This window comes from Amblyomma mixtum, chromosome 1 (genome assembly GCF_055824585.1).
Source record: "Amblyomma mixtum isolate Tamu chromosome 1, ASM5582458v1, whole genome shotgun sequence".
Lineage (NCBI taxonomy): Eukaryota > Metazoa > Arthropoda > Arachnida > Ixodida > Ixodidae > Amblyomma > Amblyomma mixtum.
The window spans coordinates 269,280,481-269,302,052 of record NC_143012.1 but is presented as its reverse complement, the minus strand read 5'-3'; the positions used below and the strand labels follow the sequence as shown (position 1 = coordinate 269,302,052).

The 21,572-nt window shown below is 46.2% G+C and overlaps 1 protein-coding gene across 2 annotated transcripts in view; it reads right to left on the bottom strand.

Annotated features, from left to right (window-relative positions):
* LOC149371660 (cell adhesion molecule Dscam1-like) overlaps positions 1-21,572 on the bottom strand; it is a 324,006-nt gene that overhangs the window by 46,386 nt on the left and 256,048 nt on the right. For both annotated transcript variants that reach the window (XM_089565897.1, XM_089565898.1), the window contains exons 12-14: positions 20,114-20,233; positions 2,569-2,742; positions 1,403-1,550 (exon numbers count right to left, since the gene is read on the bottom strand). In XM_089565897.1, the coding sequence (XP_089422023.1) occupies positions 1,403-1,550; positions 2,569-2,742; positions 20,114-20,233 (442 nt within the window). The remainder of the gene's footprint in view (positions 1-1,402; positions 1,551-2,568; positions 2,743-20,113; positions 20,234-21,572) is intronic.

The following is a 21,572-nucleotide window of genomic DNA, read 5'->3' as shown; positions in this document are numbered from 1 at the left end:
CCTGCTTTAGATATTCAAAAATAATACTGTTTCAACTCCTGATTCACAAAAATGCAGCTTTATGCGCCCGGCGGTTATACTGATGAATACAAGAACATTCAAGTCTAGATCACGAAGTTCTGGGTGGTAAGATTAAGAAATTTCTGCTCTCATTGTAAAACAGCATCAACGTAAAAAAAAAGCAGGATTTAAAACTTCAAGCGCAATGTAGTTACGCATGTACGGCAATTACCTCATTAACGCTAACACGTCATTTCGTTGAGGCGAAGCTTAATCGTCCGCTCGAGTTTTTTTTTTTCTTTCGGCGGGGGGGGGGGGGGGGGGGGGGGTGGATCTTGCACTTAATCGAACATAATCAGCCGCGCACCTTTGCGACAATTAATGAGCCCAAATTTTTGTGCAAGGAATCACGTGCTTGGGCAAGGAGGTGCATCGTTTTTCACAAACCCTCCAATGTGTGCCGCCTGAAACTGAAGGCATTCTACGGCATCCACTTTATCGCTTTTGCACAAGTGATTCCGGTGCACGCTCGAAGCATCACCGCTTCTGTAATGTGTAAACGCGTTTAGGAAGTCATAAACATATATATATATGCAAGGTAGCGAAACGCTTCAATTATGTAGAGACTCTACAGAAATCTCCACATAAATAAACTGTTTTTCAACCGCATATTTTACCTCTAGGAACCAAGTTCGTTTATTTCCGTGGGTCATATACGCAATAACTAAGTAACCAAAGCATTATGGTAGAAATATAATACCAATCGAGGAGGACAGCCTCCAATACCAGCTTGCCGCTTTTAAGACTGTTTAAAATGTGTCGAACTGCTTACACCTGCAAGCAGTAACCTTTCTTTTGGTGAAATGTTCAGGAGAACCCCCCAGCTGGAGTATATCTATAATAAGGAGTTATTCCCTTATTAAGCCGTTCTTTTCTTTGGGTGTGCTCATCCCATCCCGTTACCTAATTATCTGCCTTATTCTCCCAAGCTCCCTTCTCACTGAGTTTTTATAAGGCCAGAAATTTTCTCCTCCTCTTGTCAGTGCTACTTACCACACGTACCATTGTCTTACCCTGATGACTGCACAAAACACTCTGTGGTAAAGAGTTTCAGGATCGTTAGCGTACAGTACATGTATCAGAGGAATTTTTCAGCCGTCTCTGCAAAATGCAACCCCCCTCCCTTCCTATCTTCCCGACTCGGAGAACTTTTCTTAATGTAATGACGGGAGCCAGAGTGCCCTCCTATTCGACTAGTCCGTTCAGAATCTGCTTAAGCTCTGCTTACGCTGTCCGCAGGAGCTATGTAACTTAATACTGCGGTATATATAAAAGTTATTCCTGGTCAGACCTTACCTGGTCGCTAACCGCTGTAACGAGGACAGAATCGAGATGTGCGTACCTCTTCTCAGCAGTGAGATCCATGAGGTGCTTGTCCTTCTCCCATGTGATGGTCATGTCTGGGTCTCCGGTGGCTTCGCAACGCAGCACCGCTTCCTGTCCTCTCTTCACATTCTGACTGGTGAACTTTGATGCGAAGCTTGGAGGCACTGTGTACACGCCAGGAGCAAGTAGGGCGGCAAAGAATTAAGAACTGCTCCAAGCACACAGCCTAAATCCCAAATTACTTCCTCGTTGTGCATTGAATTTACGGCTCCTTACACAGTAACGTGGCCGCTCTAATAAGTCGGCTGCTGTTCCGTGCAAAACTAAGGCGCTGAGTGGAAGAAATCTAATTAGTGAAAATCATAGTACTGAAATAGAAATTTTGACGAAAAGCGTCACATTTATGAGCTCAGTACAGAAATTTAAATGATTGCCTCCTGTATAGGTACACTCGAGATTCGGTGCAACCTGTAATAAGGGAACTGCAAAAAAGGCAAGTAGAATCTCCCACCTAGTGGCTTAGTTTTCATGAATATGAAAACATTCACTGCTTCGCGGCACCTGAGCAACAAAACATGAAATAGACCCGAGCTTGACAGATACAATTACAAAATCTCAACAAATTCTATGTATACAGGTTCGATCCCTGCCGCGGCGCTCGAGTTTCGATGGAGGCGAAATTCTAGCCAGTGTACTGTGGAATGTCAGTGCACGTTAAAAAACTCCACGTGGTAGAAATTTCCGGAGACCTTCACTATGGCGTCTCTCATAGCCTGAGTCGCTTTGGCACGTTAAACCCCCTAAACCAAACCAAGCTCTAACTCATCCTCACGGACCTCGAATATTTCGCGTACCAGTTTCGATCAGTCTACCAAAATGCTTTGCATTCTTTGTGTGTAGAAGAGGCAAAAGGTAATCTCATCATTACTTTCCCCAAACACTATGTGGGCACTTGAATCGTGCTACCCACCATTAATTCTTTCTGTGTTGCTAAAATCATGGAACATGTGAAGGTGCTTGTTTAAAAAAAAAAAAACATGTTGAACCGAGTTTGCTAACTTTTCCCAGATTTAATGCAAGTGGATTAAGGTGCGTGTTATACAATAATACCGCACGCCTCTTACTTCGCACTGGAGAGACGAGCGCTCGTGGTTGGCACTGCTCATATAATGCAGCACTCACCGTTCACGGCGAGCGTGACGACTCGACTGAGGCCAACACCGATACCATTGTGCGCCTCGCACAGGTAGTAGCCAGCGTCTGCGAGCTCTGCATCTTGGACCATCAGTGTGCCGTTGGTGTGAACGTGAATTCGGTAGCTTCCGGAGACGAGACGGAAGTTTCGTGGCTCGCTGCCTGCAAATGTAAATGAAGCGCATAAGAATGTTCACTACCGAGCTGTTCTTGCCCTCGTGGTAAGACAAATATTTTCTTATTCCTCTTACAAAGAAGAAATACATCTTGCAGACTATTCATAATCTGATGGCTTAAAGAACATGAGAAGAATAAAATGCCTCTACAGTCTGGCCCGCTGTGTGCGTCCTGTGAGACTTCAGTCCATCTCATAATGATTCAAGAAGGCAAAAATAAATGCCACTAGAGCACCTCTTGAAGGTGCCGCAGTGTTGAATTTACGCGGTCACATTCGATTACTTCGCTTCTGATGCCCAATGAGACATCACTGAGATGTAGACTGACTGTCGCATGTGTAATTGCTATAGTAACGAACTGTGCGAATATAACGCTGTTAGGATTAGCATGCAAGTTTTCCCGACTAATTCGAACAACTGTTAGAGACAGCTGGCAAATTGTAAAGTTTCGACATTAGCACAACAGCAAAAGAACGATACGCAGAAAAAAAATAGAAACGGGGCTCGCCATCGCCTTATAAATGTTAGTACGCGCTCTGTCAATGTAGAAGTTAATCAAACAGGCATTTAGTTACCCTGGGCCGAAATATTCCCATCTTGCTGCCCCTATTATAATGGATTCTTTCGCGTCTGATCTGTCGCCGAAAGTACATACGGATCGATGTCGTGTGTTGCAAATGTTGTAAAATATACTCGTATAAAAGAGAAAACTCAGCTAGTTCGCTGCGGTCGATTAAAGGGGACATTTTCCAGTGGTAAATCGCATGGACGGAAAGAATGACAGAAAACGCTGCCGTCGTTCGTGTATTTCCGCTCATGTTTCTTTACTGGTAGCATGCGCACACAAGAAGATTTGGCATAACATGTTATCATATGTTGGAAAACAAAAAAAAAATTACTTGCTACAAGGGTCCACAGAAATGACGAGTCTTGTTGCAAGCACGAAACGCTGGCTTTCAGATGCGCACAATATTTGTTCCGCAAACAAACACAGAAGAGAGTTTGTGGTTGGTGGCGGATGTCGACTGTCAGGCATTCCCAAATACTGCCGCTAAAAAAATTCAGAAAATAATCCGAGCTGTAACGCTCGGATTTCGCTGGCGCTTCTTTTTTTTATAACCTTGCATTTGCTTGTTCGTTCGCAGGTAGCGCAACATGAGAAAATTTACTTTTAGCACAGTGAGCTTTCGCCTGTGCTTTACTCACCTGCAGTCAAGCGCATGCCGTGGAGACTACAAGTTTATGCGATTAATCAAAAGCCCTACTCGAGGTTCCTTTTCTCTGATAAGACTCACGCCAAGCAAGTGTACAATGCATTTTCACACTTTTCGATGACTTCACGTCCAACAGCATAATTCCTAATCGAAAATTTCCTTCACACAGAGTGGCCAATCAAGGACTACACAAAAATCGCGTGACAGATGACGCGATCCGTTTATAAACCTTTTTTTTTTCGGTTTTTACAAAGAATACTGTGATGATGATGATGATGATGTAGCCTTCCCTTTGTAACGGGCGGGCGCCTACCAAAGGTGCCCAGGCTGGATACCCTGGCGCCCTGGCGCCTTCCAAAGGTGCCCTGGCTGCCCTGGAGGTGCCCTGGCATATTGGAGAAGTGGCCCCATCTAGCTACGGCTCTAGACACTAACGTCATGCTGGCTTAGGCGGCCGGTCACAGATACGTTCGGCTGAGCGCGAGCAGCTGTTCGCTGCCTTTGTAATCGGGTTATATCAGAATGTTTCGCAAATGAGGTGCTTGTGTTCCGAAGAATATTGATTTAACATGCTTCTCATGGCCTCTGAAAACATTTATCTGGCAATGTAGCCGTTGGCACGGCGTCCCTGTGCGAACCCCAAATTTCCGTTGGCCATGAAAAAAGCACTTCTCCTAAATATACGGCAAATGGAGAAAGCAAGATGTTTGAAGCCCTGAAATGGGCAGCAGAAATGTTGATCGTACCTTGGCGGCTTCGGATGCGGCGCGCACCGTATACAGACCAACAATAAGAATGGAGGCAAACAAAACTGAATTGAACTGATTTTTCCAGTGTCACTTGGGGAGGGCCGAGGAGCTTTCTGTACCGCCGGAAATACTTGCACTTATTTAGGTGATGCATTCTGTCCGCAATGCAGTGGTACTCTACATAGATTGCCTTTTCACTGATTAATACTTCTTGAACTGATAAGAATAATAAAATTACGAACGAATCATCTGCTGGCGGATAGTGGTGAGATGCGGGATTCAAATTCTTAAAGTTCCTTAGACAACACAGTTGATGGCATGTTCAGTTCGAATTCCTGATGTCAAATTGCAAATCATAGCATTTCCTCGCCGAATATAATACTGTCTGTGCGTAAATACCATGGAATTTCCTTGCCGCCTTTCGTAGGAAAAACGTAAAATGCCTCATGATATAAAACAATCAGATGATGCGTGATGCTCTTTCTTGATAATACGCGACCATTCGCCCTTGCTTGAAGGGAACAACTCGCACCTGCTTATGTGGGCCATTAATGCGTCTAAATTAAGTATAAATGAAGTCTAAAGCAACGCAGGCAAACTTCCTTTCGTTTTCCACTTTCTGAAACCCGAATAGGCAGACATATTCTTCTCTATGACTCAACTCGGCCCTATATCTGCAAACACAGGATCATGCTGAGATAGGGCGTGTTAAATATGCAAGAGGTCTATCTGGTTTTCAAGCCCTGCGCAGCTTAAGCAGATCCTGCCGCACGGCCGCCTCACAAGCAAGTGAAAGGAGAAAAGATTCGTGATGAACAACAGCGTGGTGAGACACAGACATAAAAGAAGCGAGTATACGGGACAAGCCGTTTCTTCTCTTCCCCACATGTTCCACCGTACTGTTGTGTACCACGACTCTACACCAACTTTCCCAAAATTCATCATTATTCTCAGGGGAAAAAGCTTCCGATTCCTGCCGCGCGGTTGCTTTCCTCCCCGCTTGTGAATGCGGCCTATACAGTAAACTACCGTGGTCTGCACCCTAATTCCAGTAATTTGCGAAAGAGGTACACAATGAGCGAACTATGTCTTTGTACGCAACCAGATTTCATTAACACAGCGCAGCTTGCTGAAATCGCTTCACTGCACGTGCTTCATTGCACTAGTCACGCCTGTAAGTTTTGCCTACACAGTGAATAATCAGATGCTCATTAAAACAACAGGCACGGCGACATCACCTGACGCCCAGCAAAGTTCAAACGCTCCTCTTCACAGTATACGAGCCCGCCAAAAGCGCAGTGCGCAGTAGTGCCGAAAGGTGGAAGCACCTTTTCAAAGACAGCGTACGAACGTGCTACGCAGAGCGGAAAGTGGGGGTCCTCGAGCGAAGATGCGACTAGCAGATGCAGTGAAAGGAAGAGCGAGAGATAGGGAGAGGCGGCGGGTAGGGAGGAGGAGCAAACACGGAACTCGAGGCAGAAAGAAGAGAAGTCCTTTGCTTGCCAAGCAGAGATGCTGATTTGGAGCCACGTTAGGTAAACAACGGTGCCGACCCGTCGCAGCATGCATAACGTCATGCTTTCTTGCTTTTGTCTTTTCCTGCCAGCTCCCGATCTCTCACTTTGTAAGCACCACCTCTGCTTCTTACATAAGCGCCGCTGCCACCGCCGCCGGCGTCCGCCAGGCGTCACTGTGCACTGTCCCACTTTCCTTTTCGCTACCTCTGCACCCCACCGTCCGCTCCGTCGCCGACGAGTGTAAACAAGAAGCGGACGACCAACTCAGTCGGCAGTGCTGCCATCTGCTTTGCAGCTCACGGACGAACTCCGCCCTTCACCTTCCTCCCCTTTCCTCTTCCTAACAACAGAGGGCGCGGACAGGTTCTTTAATTAAAACTGTCCCGGCAGTTTGGGATGGCAGACGGAGGAGGAGCACATTGTTTGCGTTAACGATTTGCGACCGTATGTGTAATGAGAGCCGTTGCTGCCTTAGCACCTCGTCATCACGCGGAAAGCGGACGCCTTGTTGTTCGTGTATGCCCGGCAGGTTCGGCTGCTGCATGCAGGTTCGCTAATGGAGACCATCTACACGGCGCTCCTTTATTGCGCGTAGCACACCTACGTATATCGCTAGTACCTAGAGCGTAAGCCTAATGCGAGGCACGCGGAAACAAGCTCGTGCCATCCTAGCGAGCTGTGCACACGACCAGGCGACGACAACGACACGAACGTGCGCGCAGTATGGAAGTTAGTGGTGGCCACGTTGTGCATGTAGTACGAATGGCCGCTGTACGTTACCGGCAACAGGCCGTTGTGGGTGTTATAAGCGGGCTCGTATGCAACCCCTCTAGGTGATTTCCCTTTACACGGCAGTCAGATTACTGCGGGAGCAGCTACGTGATGCCATAGCTTGCTACGTAGAGTCGGCGGGTTATTTAGGGATGATTCTGTGTGGCTTTTACCGTCTTGCTCGTTTTTTACTCCTCTTTCTCTGAAGCTTTGTGAACAGGGGAGAAACAAAGAAAAAAAAAAGGAAACAAATGGAAAGAAGCTGAAATCGCGCACCGTGTTGTTCCAACTAGCCAGCTCCGCTGAATATTGCCCAGTTGCCTCATTAAATCTGGTACGGTACACACAACTTTATTTAGAGCTGAAATCAGTGTACCGAGATATTCTGGGGAACAACATGACTTCACAAAACCGGAAACTGCTGTGGCTGGCTAAGATGAGGGCAAAGGAACGTTCGTACCAGTTTGCTTGGCAAAAAAACGGCAGGATCCTTGTCAGGAAAAAGCAAGGTGAAGCGGCCATCCACATAAAGTCAGAAGATGACATCACGCAAATCGCTTGATCGCTTGAATAAGTCACGTGTCTAGAGGAGCGCCTATCATCATGGCTGAACAGTCTTGTAACTGCTGTTATCATGACACAAACTCTTTCAACAAATTTATAAAAGAGCAACCACGGAGGAAATCTATATCTCTATTCCATCTTAACACCCGAAGTTTGGAAAATAAGCATATCGATGTTGGTACATATTTGGACGCACTGAATCACAATTTTTCCATACTAGCGTTCACGGAAACTTGGTTCGAAAACGCACAAGATGCTGTGCACTTCGACAACTACAACTGCGAAACACTGTGTCGTCAGCGGCAAAGGGGTGGCGGTGTGGCACTTTATATCAGCAGAGATATTGTGTACACTGTTATTCCAGAATATACACTTATCACAGAAGACTACGAATGTCTAACAGTTGTAAGTCATGCTTTTGCAGTAGCTGTTATTTACCGTCCACCTTCAGGGTCTGTTTCCGCATTCTTAAGCTTCTTTGAAGAACTCGCCGAATACCTGCTCTCATTACATATTCCATTCGTCATGCCAGGCGATTTCAACATAAACATGCTTTCTTTCGACAATTCTTGCAATGCTTTCCTCGCGACGAAGAATTCGATAGGACTTGTTAATGTGATTGGTATCCCAACACGCGTAACACCAGACAGCGAGACGTTAATTGATCTATGCCCTACAAACTGTTCAGAGGACACCGTGTGCTGTGGAGTGTTTTCAGTGAACATTATTGACTACATGTCATTTTTTTGTTTTTTACCTATCATCCAAAGACATAGCGGGCCCCAAACTGAAACATCGCGCAGATTTATCAGCGATGATGGCATTGCGCAATTCCGTAACCTTCTATCAGAAACAACATGGTATAACGTCTTGAGCACCGACGACCCGAACGATGGTATAACTCATTCATTCGTACAGTAAAAGAATTATATAATATTGCTTTCCCTCTCAAGCAAATAAAAAGAAATAAGAAAGGGAGAAAACCATGGATTACAGATGAATACATAAATAGACTTAACTATAGAAATAACCTGTTCCACTCATTTATTGCGAGTAAAGATAGCTCTAAATTCCTAGAGTTCAAAAAGGTTAGGAATAAGTTAAACGCTGACTTAAAGAAAGCCCGTACATCGTACTACATGAACAAGTTTACAGCAGCTTATACCTGTCCGAAAGAAACATGGGCACTTATGCGCTCTCTTGTCTGTAAAAATCAAGATCTTGTTCCCCAGCAAATAGTCATTGATGGCAAAACCTATTCAGGTCCTTCACTGGCAGATAAATTTAATGGTCATTTTCTAGCATCTGGTGCGTCACAGAGCACGCAGAGCTGTTCATCTAGGAGTTACATAACTAAGATAGAAACTAGTTCCATATTCTTGTCTCCAACCACGCCAAGTGAAATCGAAACAGTCATCAAAAGCCTCAAAGATACTTGCGCATGTGGTCATGACGATATTGCAGTCCGTCCGGTGAAAGGATCATGCGACATTTTGAGCGTACCACTTTGTCATATCTGCAACTGCATAATGCGTCATGCGTCATTCCCTGATGAAATGAAGATCGCCCGAGTGTGCGCAATACACAAGAGCGGGGCAAAGAACAATCTTGGTAACTATCGCCCGATATCCGTGCTTCCAGTTTTCGCGAAGGTGGCGGAAAAAATAATCAACACTAGAATCGGTAGTTGTTTGTCCTCTAAGGGTATAATTTCAAACCAGCAGTATGGTTTCCAAAAAGGGAAATCCGTTGAATCAGCACTACTGAATATTAAGGAAAAAATATTAACAAACATAGAGAGACAGCTATATACTCTTGGTATATTCCTAGATTTCAGGAAGGCATTTGACTCCATTAAACACGATATATTGTTTAGCAAACTTTACGACTATGGAATCCGCGGCAAAGCTCTTGATTTGATAAAAAGTTATACAACCGTCTCCAGTTCGTTAGTATTCATAACAGCAGGTCAACAGCAGAGGTAATTAAATATGGCGTACCCCAAGGCTCCATCTTAGGTCCTCTCCTATTTCTCTTATATATTAATGACATTGTATCAATACCCCAAACCCCCGAAATAGTGTTGTATGCCGATGATACTAATGTGTTTTTCCATGGAAATTGTCTAATAACCCTAATGAAGAATGCCAATACATGGCTCGAAGAATTATCGACGTGGTTGCAGCATAGCCAGTTAAGACTCAATACAGACAAAATGAACTACATTATCTTTCGGGCTAAAAATAAGGCGATTGACACTAAACTTAAACTAGTCTTCGAGGGGCAAAGATTAAACCGTGTTAGCGCTCAGAAATTTCTGGGTGTACATTTCCACGAAAACTTGAACTGGACACACCACATAAACTATTTGACTATGGACCTCGCGAAAACTATTGGAATGCTAAATAGATTTAAGTTTATGCTCCCAGCGTGGTTCAAACGCCAGCTTTATTATACCATGATTAATTCAAGATTGCAATACTGCATACTAGTTTGGGGCACCACTACCACTGGTAATTTGGAAGGTCTTCATATTCTTCTAAAGAAATGCATCCGATTCATAGAAAATGGAGCGTTGCGAGAACACACAGCTCCACTGTTCGTAAAAAATGAAATACTTGCAATTACAAGTATATTTCGACAGCGCTTGGCACTGAACATATTCACTCACATAAAAAGTAACCTAAATTCATTTCTTGGGAAGTACCGACGTCAAGAATGCGGCTATAACTTTAGGGCAAATTCATTTGCTAAGAAAAAAGTCAGAACTTCCTATGGTACACAATCGTTAGACTACCAGATTCCTGTCCTTTTAAATTTGTTTCCAGAGCTTATTGACAACGCAGTGAATGTACAGTCACCGTATACTTATAAAGCACGGATAAAAAAAGTACTCCTGGTAGAAAAAAAATTACCTGTCTCCTTGTTATCTCCTTTAGGTTTGTGTTTCGTTTGTATTGCTGTGTTCCTTGTTAGATTATTGAAATATGTCGATACAAATGCTTTTGACACTGTAATAATTTTCTGGTTAGGAGCTAATCTTTTGTTGAGATAAATATTTATGCAACTGTGGTTCTTACCTTTTGACACAATAATAACTAACAGGTTGTGATGTAAGCTTTTTTTTTTTTTGAAGAAAAATTCTCTTGTTTTCTGTAGTACCTACGGTTTTAATTTCATATAATGCTTGTTCACAATGATTCTGTTTTCTGCACGTAATGAATGGTGCAATATATTTTTTTTCAACGGCTTTTGTAGCATAGAGAGTGCAATGTATCTCGCCAGGAGGCGAGGCCTTGTCAGGCGTAGATGAAACGCCTTTTGCCTCGTCTTCCTTTGTAAAATAATCCCCTTTTAAACTCTCTTGCTCATGATGTATACTTGCTTTCTACCAGAAATAAAGTGAATTTGGATTTGAATTTGAACATCCACTTAGTTTATTCTGCTTTCTTTTTTGTCTTCGCGGACCAGTTTTTTGTATCCTTCTTTCTTGGCTTCCTACCGTACCTTTGTAAAGCCGCGATAAATTGTGACTTGTTAGTTATGTTCGGATAGCATTGTTTTAACTAGAATGTAAGCCGGTCTCTGGTTTAGTATTACATATGATTAGGCTGTCGAATGACAACGCTGCTATATTATTGAAATGGAGAGATACGTACCCAAGCCGCATCCGAAAAGATGAGTGGGCTTTAAATTATTCGCCTCAAGCATTGCGTGTGATGTATCGACCACTGTGAAGCAAGCGGCCCGAAGTCTGGCTTCGTTACAAATACGAACGTTATCGCTTAGATATGATGAAGAAAATAATTATCAGAACCAATGATTTTAGACGAAATAAGGAGAAAAATAGCAGCGCCTGTTTGACTCGCGCAAGCCTCTCGATATTTTTCATCTCCTATTTATCGATAGCTCCAAATTTCGCGAGCGCAATTCTTCCCATCCCATATTTCACGATATCGATGAGCCAGCATCTACCCAAGCTGCCGCGCTCTGAAAGCGGTGGAGCGCTAAAGAACAACACACACTGCAATTGCATATAAAAATATATAACCGTCTTTCAGATTTTCTGCTTTTCGTTTACGCACTCCTTTTATACGTTTCGTGCATTGTGTTTTTGCTTTCGTTCTTTCACGGTACTTTATCGATCAGGACATTCGCATTCATTTAACACCCGCTAGACAATATAGATTCTACCGTGAAGAGAGAGGCCTCGACGCTCAAGCAGGCCCGCAACTCACACCGGCTTGGTGGCGCGCCCGCATCGCTTATCATCGGCGGCGGTTCGTGGATTGCGCGAATTTCTCAATACGCACGGGTATCCCGTGCTCGACGCAGAGTAGGTGGTGGTATAGTGTGATCGATTTGTTCCTGCGAAGGCTAATGTGTGTGCGTACGCCTCGCGTGCGAGCGTAGAAAAGGAGTGGAAAGGACAGCCGCCACCGCCGGAAATCATCGATCGTTGTCGTCGTCTTCGTCACTGCTGCAAACCGACATTCATACGCGTGCTGTCCGTAATTCGCTTGATCTTCGCGCCTGCGCACACACGCACACACGGTGGCGGAAACGCGGGCGAGACGTCAAGACGTGCGAGCGTCGAGATATCGTCGCAGCTCTTGCCCCCCCTCTCCGCCCCTCACCTTCCGCCTCTGTTCGTCTCCTCCCCCACGCGGTCCATTGATCCGAGAACATCTTGGCACAGAGAAGAGTGCGTGCTCGTTTGCCATCCGCCATTCGCCGCCCTTCCCATCTCGGCCCTTTCCGGCGATCCCCCATATTCTCATTCTCTCGGGCCCCTCTAATCAAAGCGCCGGAACAGTCAAAGAAACGCTTACGCCCTCACTTTTCGGGATCGAAAACAGAACCAAAGTATTCGGCACATGTAGAGACAGCCCGAGATAGAGAGGGCGGAGAAGGAAAAAGGAAACGATATCGACATCGCTAGAGACGCTAAGAGAGAAAAAAGAAAGAAATGAAAACATTAGGAGGACATACAGGCTTGACTCGACATGGATGGCGTGACATTTCCTGTTCTAGAATTCTTGGTTTCGACGTATGAAATATCTGGACTGAAAGAAGAAAAGAAGAAAGAAATAATAATTCCTTGCCTCTCGTTGTGCCCGATATTTTGAGGGCGCGAGGGAAAGGAAGGTCTGAAGTTCACCTAAATATTGGCCATGATTAATGGGTGCCGATGGAGCAGCTCGGGAAAATTTTGAGAGTTGGATGGCTGCTGCTATATTATGCTCGGTTCGTGTGGATTCAGATATGATTGGTTCGTCATTGCTCTATTCTGTTCAGCAGCCCAGTGGGTAGAGTCCGAGATTGCTTTTGATGGGAGAATCGAAATTATTATATTCGACGGGAAACTATGGCGTGTAGCGGGATTGAGCAGCCATTCAAGACAGGAGTCTTAAAAAAAAAGACAGTTCTGGGGGGTAAAAAAAAAAAAGCATTTGCTAACTGTTAGCTAGTCTACTTGGGAACCACACAGACCGCTTATCATGAGATGAGAACTCTGAAAGTTCGGGAAATCTGTATTTCAGCCGGGACAGCGCTTGAACGAAACTTTCCTTCATTTTAAAGCCTTATATTGAGCAGTTGTCCTCATTTGTAAAACCTCCAAAATCTAAATTAGCGGCAACCTTTGAAGTGTGCCAACCACACATTTGCATTTATTTTCGCGCCAATCTCGCGTATTTTACTCCACCGCAGCCTCCCTCATGAAGTGTTTGCAGCAAGGTAGGTGTCGCCACCGTCGGCGCATGAAATCCCTAACAGAAAGCAGAAACGTCTTCGCTTGGTGATGGAGAGAGGAAGACACACGCTGGGAGATTGGATGTCGCTTCCTTTGATTTGTTGAGCAGTTGACTTGATTTAAAGGAATGTGGGGGATAAAATATGATTCCTGGTAGCAGCTTGTTTATCGAAGCGTGGTGTCAGCCCAAAATCAATGCAGTGTTTAAGTTACCTTGATCATAGAATTTTAGCACATTTGGGACGTGCAAATTTTAGCAAATTCACATGGCTCTACGCTGCGCAAACCACTGCTGGACTGTTAATAAATGATTTCTCCGTTGCTAACACCAGTTTTTTCGTCAGATTTAAGCAATCGTAGGGTAACCGTGCCTGTGGCTTCGTAAGCTTGCGTAGCACCGTGCTGCCGCCGGCATTCCACCCACGACAGTGGCGAGAAGAGGTTTACCTGAGCGGACCCTTATGTATGTATAACTTTGACTGAAATTTTTGTAAGGGATGGTGGATGGTGGTTGGGCGCGGCTTTTGCAGGCGGGGCTCGCAAGGCGTCGCGTCTGTCGAGGGAAAGCGGATGGAAATTGATGGACAAAGCAATTCTAAAAGCTAAACATTGTACCTTTAATTTGCCTGCCCTCACAGCCGGTTTAGAAAATCGCTTCCTGTACGACACCACTTGTAAGGCGTTCTACTGATTCCAAAGCATTTCGAATGCTGAAGAAAATGTTTTTCAGCTACCTCCTAGTACAAATGCAGGCTTACTCAACACCCTTTCTACCTGCGTCATTCACAGCAGCTAGAAAGAGAGTCTTTTGCCAAAGGCAGTTTGTGTGCATCACTTTATGCCATCAGTTTGTGCGCGAATGGTTACCTTCTATTCAGAAGGGGGGGGGGGTCATGAGATACTTTAACGCGCTGTACAATGCTGAACTTGCAGTAGAAATGAGGCTTTGTCGCTTGCGTATGAGCACCTTTTTTCTCCTTCCCCAAATAATAAACCATGGAAAGCGCTAACGGAACGAATCTTACTGGAAGGCAATGTCAGTATTTTCGCATGTGCAAGCGCATTCACACTGAAACGTATTGTTACGGCTATAATCTTTATAGCCGGGGTGTTCTAGCTGGTTCAACAGGCCAGCGGCGAGAGGTTCGATCGGCGAGCGGGAATCAGCGTCCAGCGGGGCACAACACTCTCAACCTCCCCCTACAACCTCCTACAACCCCTGCAGGCCCCTACAACCTCCTGTGCATTCTGTGTACGCGATGGTCTTCTCTACAAGAAGGTCTACTCCGCAACTGGTCTCCGTTTCCTTCTGGTTGTGCCTGAAAGTCTACGCTCATCTGTTTTGCGTGTCCCTGCCTCGGTGGCTTTGGTTGCTGACGCACCAGACGCAGTAGCTGCTACTCCAGCCACTGACTCACAGCTGCGTCGGATGATCAGCAAGTCTCTGAACAGTGTCGAGCGTGATGCCTTAGAAGCCTTGCTGGTCAAATACTCGTCTATCTTTGACTTTTCAGAGCCCAGTGGTTCCCGTAGCATTCCCGTGCCACGTACACGGCATAAGATTGACACCGGTTACTCACACCCAATTCGACAGAAGCCGTACAGAGTGTCCCCAACAGAACGACAGGTCATCAATCAACAAGTTCGGGATATGCTGCAAAAGGGTGTTATACAAGAGTCCTGCAGTCCTTGGGCCGCTCCTGTCATTCTGGTCAAAAAGAAAGATGGTACATGGCGCTTCTGTGTCGACTATCGCCGCCTGAATGCTGTAACAAAGAAAGACGTGTACCCGCTTCCTCGGATTGATGATGCCATTGACTGCCTGTTCTCTGCATCGTACTTCTCATCCGTTGACCTACGGTCGGGCTACTGGCAGATCCCTATGCATCCCGAGGACAAAGAGAAGACCGCTTTTATCACACCGGACGGCCTTTTCGAATTTAACGTAATGCCTTTTGGGCTCTGTAATGCTCCTGCAACTTTTGAGCGATTTATGGACGCGATCTTACGGGGCTTGAAATGGCATATTTGTATGTGCTATCTCGATGATGTCGTCATTTTTGGCCGGACATTCAATGAGCACAACGAACGCCTCGCCCTTGTGCTGGATTGCCTGAAACGCGCTGGTCTGGTGCTTAATTCGAAGAAATGTCGTTTCGGTGAACGTCAGACGTTGGTGCTCGGACACCTCGTCGACAGTGAAGGTGTCCGCCCCGACCCGCAGAAGACCGCGGCTGTGGCATCATTTCCAACACCTCAGACTGCAAAGGAACTTCGCAGCTTCCTCGGACTTTGTTCGTATTTTCGCCGCTTTATTCCCCGTTTCGCTGACATCGCTCACCCGCTCACGAGCTTGCTCCACAAAGACGCTCCCTATGATTGGACATCTGAGTGCGATTCTTCTTTTCGTCAGCTTAAGTTTCTCCTCACATCGCATCCAATTCTCCGCCATTTCAATCCTTCTGCCCCAACAGAAGTGCATACTGATGCCAGTGGTGTTGGCATTGGTGCCGTGTTAATTCAGCGTTATGGCGACAAGGAACACGTCATTGCTTATGCCAGCCGTTGCCTGAGCAAATCTGAGCGTAACTATACCATTACTGAACAGGAGTGCCTTGCGGTAGTTTTTGCCGTTCAGCGGTTTCGCTGCTACCTCTATGGGCGACCTTTCACAGTGGTTACCGACCACCATTCCCTCTGTTGGCTGATCAACCTCCGTGACCCATCTGGCCGTCTTGCACGGTGGGCAATCCGTTTGCAAGAGTTTGATTATACAGTGTCGTACAAGAGTGGACGCCGGCACGCTGACGCAGACTGTCTCTCTTGATTGCCGCTTGCAACGACGGAATGTGACGCCGACGACTTTGACCACTACATCGCATCCGTAGAACCTAAATTCCCCGATGCCCGTACATTCCACGAGGAGCAACGGAAGGATCAGCATCTCACGCCATTTTTTACCGCTGCGCAGGCCCCTACAACCTCCTGTGCATTCTGTGTACGCGATGGTCTTCTCTACAAGAAGGTCTACTCCGCAACTGGTATCCGTTTCCTTCTGGTTGTGCCTGAAAGTCTACGCTCATCTGTTTTGCGTGTCATGCATGACGATCCCACTTCGGGACACCTGGGTTCTGCGAGGACACTCCACCGCATCCAAGAGCGCTTTTACTGGCCACGTATGCGCGATACGACTGAGAAGTATGTGGCTAGTTGTGCACAGTGTGCGAGTCACAAAGGTTCCACCGGTCCTCCTCCTGGTCTTCTTCACCCGGTGACGCCTCCCAGATCTCCTTTTGAGAAGGTTGGGATAGACCTCTTGGGACCTTTTCCCAAGTCCCATGGCTGCAACCGTTGGATTGTCGTCTGTACAGATTACCACACTCGTTACTGTGAGACAGCTGCTCTCCCCTCGGCTACTGCATTTAACGTCTCTGTCTTTCTGCTGCATTCTGTGATCCTGCGCCATGGACCCCCGCGAGTCGTAATCAGCGACCGTGGCCGCCAGTTCACCGCCGATATTGTTGAAGCACTTCTTCGATTATGCACAGTGCAGTTCAGACATTCTACCCCCTATCATCCACAAACCAATGGTTTAACGGAGCGAACCAACCGGACACTCACCAACATGCTTTCCATGTACGTCGCTCCTGACCACAAAGACTGGGACTCCATCCTACCTTTTATCACATACGCATACAACACCGCTCAACACGAAACTACAGGTTACAGTCCGTTCTTCCTCCTCTATGCCCGCTCTCCACGACACACCATGGACACTATACTTCCGTTCTCCACCGACGATGACCCTGGCATCGCTGAGATCCTCTGCAATGCTGAAGAAGCCCGCCAACTAGCCCGCCTGAGAACTCTCGCCTCACAGGACCGCTCCAAAGCCCGCTACGACGACCATCATCGCCGAGTCACCTACCTCCCTGGCGAGTTGGTCTGGGTTTGGCGTCCACTCAGGAAGCGTGGCTTAAGCCAGAAACTGCTCGCGAACTATACCGGTCCCTATGTCATCTTGGAGCGACTCAGTGACCTCACTTATAGGATTGCGCGCGTCACCGCAAGCGGCCGACGTTCTGCCCGCACAGAACTCACCCATGTTGCGCGGCTGAAACTTTGTCATCCACGTGCCGATGCCTGACTCGCCCAGCGGGCTTCGCCTGCGACGGGGGAAGTGTTACGGGATTGGAGAAACGCAGGAAGGGCAAGGCCGGAGAACAAAAGAAGAAGAGGTTGAGAGTGTTGTGCCCCGCTGGACGCTGATTCCCGCTCGCCGATCGAACCTCTCGCCGCTGGCCTGTTGAACCAGCTAGAACACCCCGGCTATAAAGATTATAGCCGTAACAGTATATTTCATCCTGATGTTAATAGAACATAAAAGTCTCTCGCATGCGCTGTTATAAGGGCATCCGAAGGATGCAGAAATCCCACTTAGGAGTTCAAAAACGAAGAAAAAGAGAGGAATCTAGAGCCTGCCCGAAGGGCCATCCGTCAAGCCTGCCAGACCGTGGATTACGTGAACGCCCTGGCACGCCATCATGCGGAGATGCATGCGGTGATGCGTGTGGCGGTGCACCTTGCATGTGCGTCGAGCTCACGCGAGCTTCATCGACCTAACAGCGCGATATTGCGTCAGTCACGACGCTTCCCGTACTATGTCACACACGCTGGCTCCGAAGGACGACGGCATCCCCAGCGTTCGTGGTGCTTGTGGTATTCTGGAAAATTTTGGGGTCCACAAGTCTTGCGCAGTATGTAGCGTCAGTGGGCAATAATTTTACTTAAATTTGAGCCAAAATAAGAATGTTAAAGAAATAAACTGTCGAACTGACATTTGTGGAAACTTACGCGTCGAGAATTAAGTTAAAGACAACGGGAATAGCCCAGCATCGTTGATGTTGAGGTCGTCACTGCTATATTACGTTAGGCGGGTCTAACGCTGAGAGGTTCCTGGATGCCGGGCGTTTCTAGCCTCGGGTCGGAACCTCACTCTTTGGTAGCAATGCTATTTTTGCCGGTATCTTTGAAGAAAAAAATCTTTTTTTTTTGTGCCTTTAGGTTGACAACAGATTTCACTAGGAGACACAAGGGTCCAATGGGCCACTAGCTGAAGTTTGCGAGAATCAGTACTTCCTTTGTATGCGCATAATCGCAGCTCAGCTGTTAATACACATCGGAAGGAGAAACATCTTTCGTTCAGCATACCGGGGGATTGTTTTTTACCTTTTACAGATTTATGTGTTAAAAAATTCAAGTTATAGGTCGGTGCGGTTTGTGCAGGTTGATTGTACAGCAAGGTGGACATTATGTATCGTCAGGCCGGAATGAAACGAGAACAGTGCTTGTGGACAAAGAAAACTATATGATCTCCGCACTGTCACCTGCAGTGAACCACTGGCCGAGATTCTTGTTTGTGGGCAAAGGTCTACCGAACTACAAATTCATAAACCGGCTGGAAGGAATATCTCGCTGTAAAGTAAAAAGTATGTGATATTCGTGATCGCGTTTCTTTCCGGCCTGACTGCTCATGATTCAGCTCAGTAATGAAACGAATAATTACCATAAATTAACTAACTGATTTTTTATTTCAGATTTTGGACGCAAGATTCTGTTGCGAAGTTGAAGGCTGTTAACGTCGATAGTGAGGCCAGTTTTAAATTTTCTTAATCGGCAATATGTTTCGAAATATCGAACGTGAGAAATCCACACGTGAAAGCCTTTTGATTTGGCTTTCCCGCAATGCATATTGTTACGCCGCGTAGCGGCTTACTCAGGACTTGGAGGAAGAAGAGGGAGGCGCGCGCAGACTGATCTGGGCTCTGAGCCCAGATATTGATAAAATGGCGTTGCAGCGCTTGGTATCGCCACTCAGGTCAAGGTAACTTCTGCATCATCAAATCCACAAACACAGTACGCGTGATGCGTAAGAAATGCGAGCGATGCCATTTTATAAATATGCATTGCGGGAAACACAATTCAGCGAGCTTTGAAATGCGTATATTTCGCGTTCGATATTCCGAACCGCACTACCAATAAATAAAATTTAGAAACAGGGCTAAGCTTCAATGTTAACGGCAATTTAGCCTTGAACCCTTAATTCTAAAAAATAAAAATTTGATTACCTAATTTTTTTTTAATCATCTCACTAATGAGCTGTGTCACGTATCTAATGTCGGCCTTGTTGTACTGTCAGCAAGAAATGAACCGTGAAGAAGACAACAGAGACGCGGATAGCAAAATATGAAGATCTTAGCCAGGGGAACTTTAATACTTGAACACAGCCATATCTACTTCGAAAGCGCAAGGACTCTTCAGGAGTGGTAATCAACCACGCTTGTATTTGCTCCGAAGAAGCTAATATGCTGCTATTTTTTGTTGCTCTCAAAGATTTCTTGTTAGCGTTTCATTTGTTGCTGATAGTACAATACACAGGCAGAAACCCCACAAACCCATCTCTCTCAGTTTTTGAGACGAATACCTGTAAACATTAAAAAAATAATCCAGTATAATAGGCAGCGTTTTTGTGTTAGATGAGAGATTTGGCTCCGTTTTGCTTCCTCCCGAGTTACACTCCAGATATCAGGGCCACACTGATTTAGTATAACAATTCTTCGCTTGGCGCGGAAGCTAATACTCCTTTTTAATGCTAACGGCTCTATGCGAGAGGCATCGAAGCCGTCATCCGCTTCCCTGACTCACAAAACGCGCCCATGCTGTCCACACTGAAACAAAGAACGTAAGCACTCGTAAGGCATAAAAAGCCATGATGAGAGTGGCTCACCTTGCGCCCTCTTCCAGTCAATCCGGGGAGCGGGGAATCCGTCGGCGGCACAGTGCAGAGCGGCCGCACCTCCGACGACCACGCTGCCGCTGGATGGCTCTGTCGTCCACATGGGTGGCACTGGGAGAGAACTGGCCCAGCTTCACTCGGAGGTATCCAGTGCTGCTTGCAGGGCTAATGCCTGGGTCTAACGCCCAGCTTACGAGGCCCATCATGGGATGGGAGTTATATGGAGTTGTTTTCTCTCAAACTACGTTTTGTGTGCTCTTTCAAGTTCTGAGAATACTTTGCGTTTGACACCGGGGGATCAGTTTGCAGTCGTTAGGCATTTCCCAGACACTTGCTATGGGTCTACACAGATGCAAGGCGACAAAAGATTATGTTACTCTCATTACTAAACCACGACTGGTAATGAATGGTCTTAGTGTAGATAGAGAAAGAACTTCCATACATAGCCGACCACTAGCCTAGAATTGCCGACCAACTACACCCAGAGAGCCCACATTGTGAAGGGCGAAAATTTCGACAGCAGACAATAAGAGACATGCTGTCATGGCGACACACGTCTTCCTGCTTCTCCGCCTTTCGGAGACATCGTTCTGTATTTTCCAAAGCGTCTGTATAGAAACTAGGAAAATGGTATCTACTGCAGCGCTATACTGTTAGACCCAGTGGGAGCAACACATTAAGCGCTCGAGTCGTTTTCGGCATAGCATTAACCAGCATGCCGGACAGATAAAACTGAGATTTACATCGCAGTGCCAAAACATAGACTCCAGGAGGCACAGGACCCACTAAGGGAACAAACTTCTTTCGCATTCAATTGGCCTTGAGCACCCGTAGATGCTAAAAGGCAATGGTATCATTTATATGTAAGGCTGTTCGTTTTCAGGTAAAACCCGATTTTACCCGTTTTTTGCACCCCGAACGTGTTCCTAAAATATCGGGTAAAACCCGATTTTTCCCGATTTCTGAAACAATTGTGCCCACGGAATTGCTGTGCCTCCAGTTGGCGCGCAGGAGAGAGGCGTGGCAAGGCGGCCGACAGACAGACAATCGTTGACTGCAGGTAAAAGTGATCGGGCGAAAGGTGTTTTGTCTATGTTGCCTAAGAGCAGTGTCATATCAGTAAAAATTGTTGTGAAAAATTTTGCGCCAAAATCTCCACAAAATGGGACTGCACTTTGAAACGGAACGTCTCAGACAAAGAAGAAAACCAGTTGACATTGTGGAAACTGGGAGCCGTACTCTATCCGTTCCAGAAGCAGCTGCTGAGTCAGTCGTTTGATGGCTACCGAACTCTCTTTATTTCCGTGATGGACGATATAGGCTCGCTTCGCGAGGAGTTTAACCAGTACTTTCTGGAAGCAAGCCCCACAAATGAAGGTGTTGAAGTGATGGACTATTGGAACGACGCAACTGTGCGTTACCCAGTACTAGCAAATCCAGCGTTGTCATT